Source organism: Frankliniella occidentalis, unplaced genomic scaffold, assembly GCF_000697945.3.
Source record: "Frankliniella occidentalis isolate FOCC.00 unplaced genomic scaffold, Focc_3.1 Scaffold13, whole genome shotgun sequence".
Lineage (NCBI taxonomy): Eukaryota > Metazoa > Arthropoda > Insecta > Thysanoptera > Thripidae > Frankliniella > Frankliniella occidentalis.
In genome coordinates, this window is record NW_026267143.1 from 1890485 (window position 1) to 1892752 (window position 2268).

At 51.2% G+C, this 2268-nt stretch overlaps 1 protein-coding gene across 1 annotated transcript in view; it reads left to right on the forward strand.

Moving 5' to 3' along the window:
* The window catches only part of LOC113217635 (neurobeachin-like protein 1), a 346454-nt gene that overhangs the window by 337919 nt on the left and 6267 nt on the right, over window positions 1–2268 (forward strand). Inside the window, 5 exon segments of the mRNA XM_052263605.1 lie at window positions 26–139; window positions 221–373; window positions 895–1452; window positions 1719–1828; window positions 2047–2257. Of these exon segments, the coding sequence (XP_052119565.1) occupies window positions 26–139; window positions 221–373; window positions 895–1452; window positions 1719–1828; window positions 2047–2257 (1146 nt within the window).

Genomic DNA, 2268 nt, shown 5'->3' on the forward strand with positions numbered 1-2268 from the left:
TATTACAATCTGGTGATTTTCACAGTGGCCACTCTCAAGATTAAGGGAAGCTCACCTAAGAAGATACAACCTGAGGCGCAGCGCGCTGGAGTTCTTTTTGATGGACCAGACCAATTATTTTGTCAATTTCACTCCAAAGGTAGCAACGAATTTCTCGCTTATTTTCCACTTAACGTGTAAATTAAACTTTCGTCATAGCCCCTTTTTGTTCTCTCAACAGACTCGCAACAAGGTGTATTCAAGAATATTGGGCCTGAGGCCTCCCAATTTGCTGATCTCGAGCAGTCGGTCTCCGGCCGAACTGTTACGAGCTTCCGGCCTCACCCAAAAGTGGGTAAATCGAGAAATATCAAATTTTGATTACCTCATGCAGGTTTGTATTTTACATTCTAACTTACTTTTTACCTTGGAAAAGAAGTACGACGCGTCCTAAGAACAAAGTCTGATCTGTTTGCGCGCCCGTCAACAAAGTCCGATCTTTTCGCGCGCCCGTCAACAAAGTCCGATCTGTTCGCGCGCCCGTCAACAAAGTCCGATCTGTTTTTGGCCGCGCTCGGGAGGCGGACGTTTGGAGCTTTTTGACAATTCTGTTTCTGTATCTTTGCTTAACATTTTCGGTCTTAGCTATCCTTCAATCTGTTAGGATCACATAGCATTCATTACTTTTTCTATACTGTCAATATTAGTGAAGATAGAAATAAACTAAACCAGCGATGCAGAGCGCGGCCAAAAGCAGATCGGACTTTGTTGACGGGCGCGCGAAGAGATCGGACTTTGTTGACGGGCGCGCGAAAAGATCGGACTTTGTTGACGGGCGCGCAAACAGATCAGACTTTGTTCTTAGGACGCGTCGAGTATCACTCCCAAGTAATTCTTACCCCATTTCCGCTCCAGCTCAACACCATCGCCGGGCGGTCGTACAATGACCTCTCGCAATACCCGGTGTTCCCCTGGATCATCGCTGACTACACATCCAAAGACCTGGACCTGGAGAACCCGGCCACCTTCCGCGACCTCTCCAAGCCCATCGGCGTGGTGAACCCTAAGAACGTGGCCGAGGTCAAGGCGAAGTACGACAACTTCGAGGACCCCTCCGGCGTGATCGCAAAGTTCCACTACGGCACGCACTACTCCAACAGCGCGGGCGTGCTACACTACCTGGTGCGCGTCGAGCCCTTCACGTCGCTGCACGTCGAGCTGCAGAGTGGCAGGTTCGACGTGGCCGACCGCCAGTTCCACTCCATCCCGCAGACGTGGAAGCTGCTGATGGACAACCCAAACGACGTCAAGGAGCTGACGCCCGAGTTCTTCTTCTTCCCCGAGTTCCTCAAGAACCTCAATGGCTTCGACCTGGGCCTGCTGCAGGGCACCAAGGAGCGCGTCACGGACGTGGTGCTGCCGGCGTGGGCCAGCAGCCCTGAGGACTTCATCTTCAAGCACCGCAGGGCGCTGGTGAGTGGGCAGCGTACTGAGCATTCCTGGGGTTGGTTCTAACTAAAGGTTGTAAGTATATGTGAGGCAGTGAACCCCGTAAAGCCTCATGTGTACTACTTTTGTTAGAAAAGGTGGCTTTAACATATATAACATCGAAAATGCGTGTTATCAGTTGAAAGACATGTAAAAAGTACCTTTCTAGTGCGACATATGGCCCTGACATTACTATTGGATCGCGGGACTTAAATATCACTAATTGTTTTCTTTATTTTGTTTCTCCGTAGGAATGCGAGTATGTCTCAGCTCACATACACGAATGGATAGATCTGATATTTGGCTACAAACAAAAGGGGCCAAAAGCCGTGGAAGCTTTGAACGTCTTCTACTATTGCAGGTGAGAATCAGATATCAGCATGGCCCCCCCTCCCCCTTCCCTCCCTCTTTGGCCCCCTCTCCGCCCTCCACAAATCAAATCTGTGTTTCTTTCTTACTTCCCCACTACTGGTCAGCCATATTATACAGATGGTGGTGCAAAGAGACATCTCTTCCAGTTTCCTTTGGTACAACGCACATCAGCTGATCGCCTGTATTTGGCATTTACTTTTCTTGCAGTTACGAGGGTGCTGTCGACCTAGACGCGCTGAAAAGCGCCGTGGAGCGGGAGGCCATGGAGGGCATGATCAACAACTTCGGGCAGACGCCGTGCCAACTCCTCCGGGAGCCGCATCCCCAGCGCCTGTCCCTGGCCGAGGCCGCGACCCGCCAGCTGCGCCCGGACCTCACCCAGCATCTGGACAAGATCCGGCCCTTCACCATCATGGAGGTAGGGAGAGC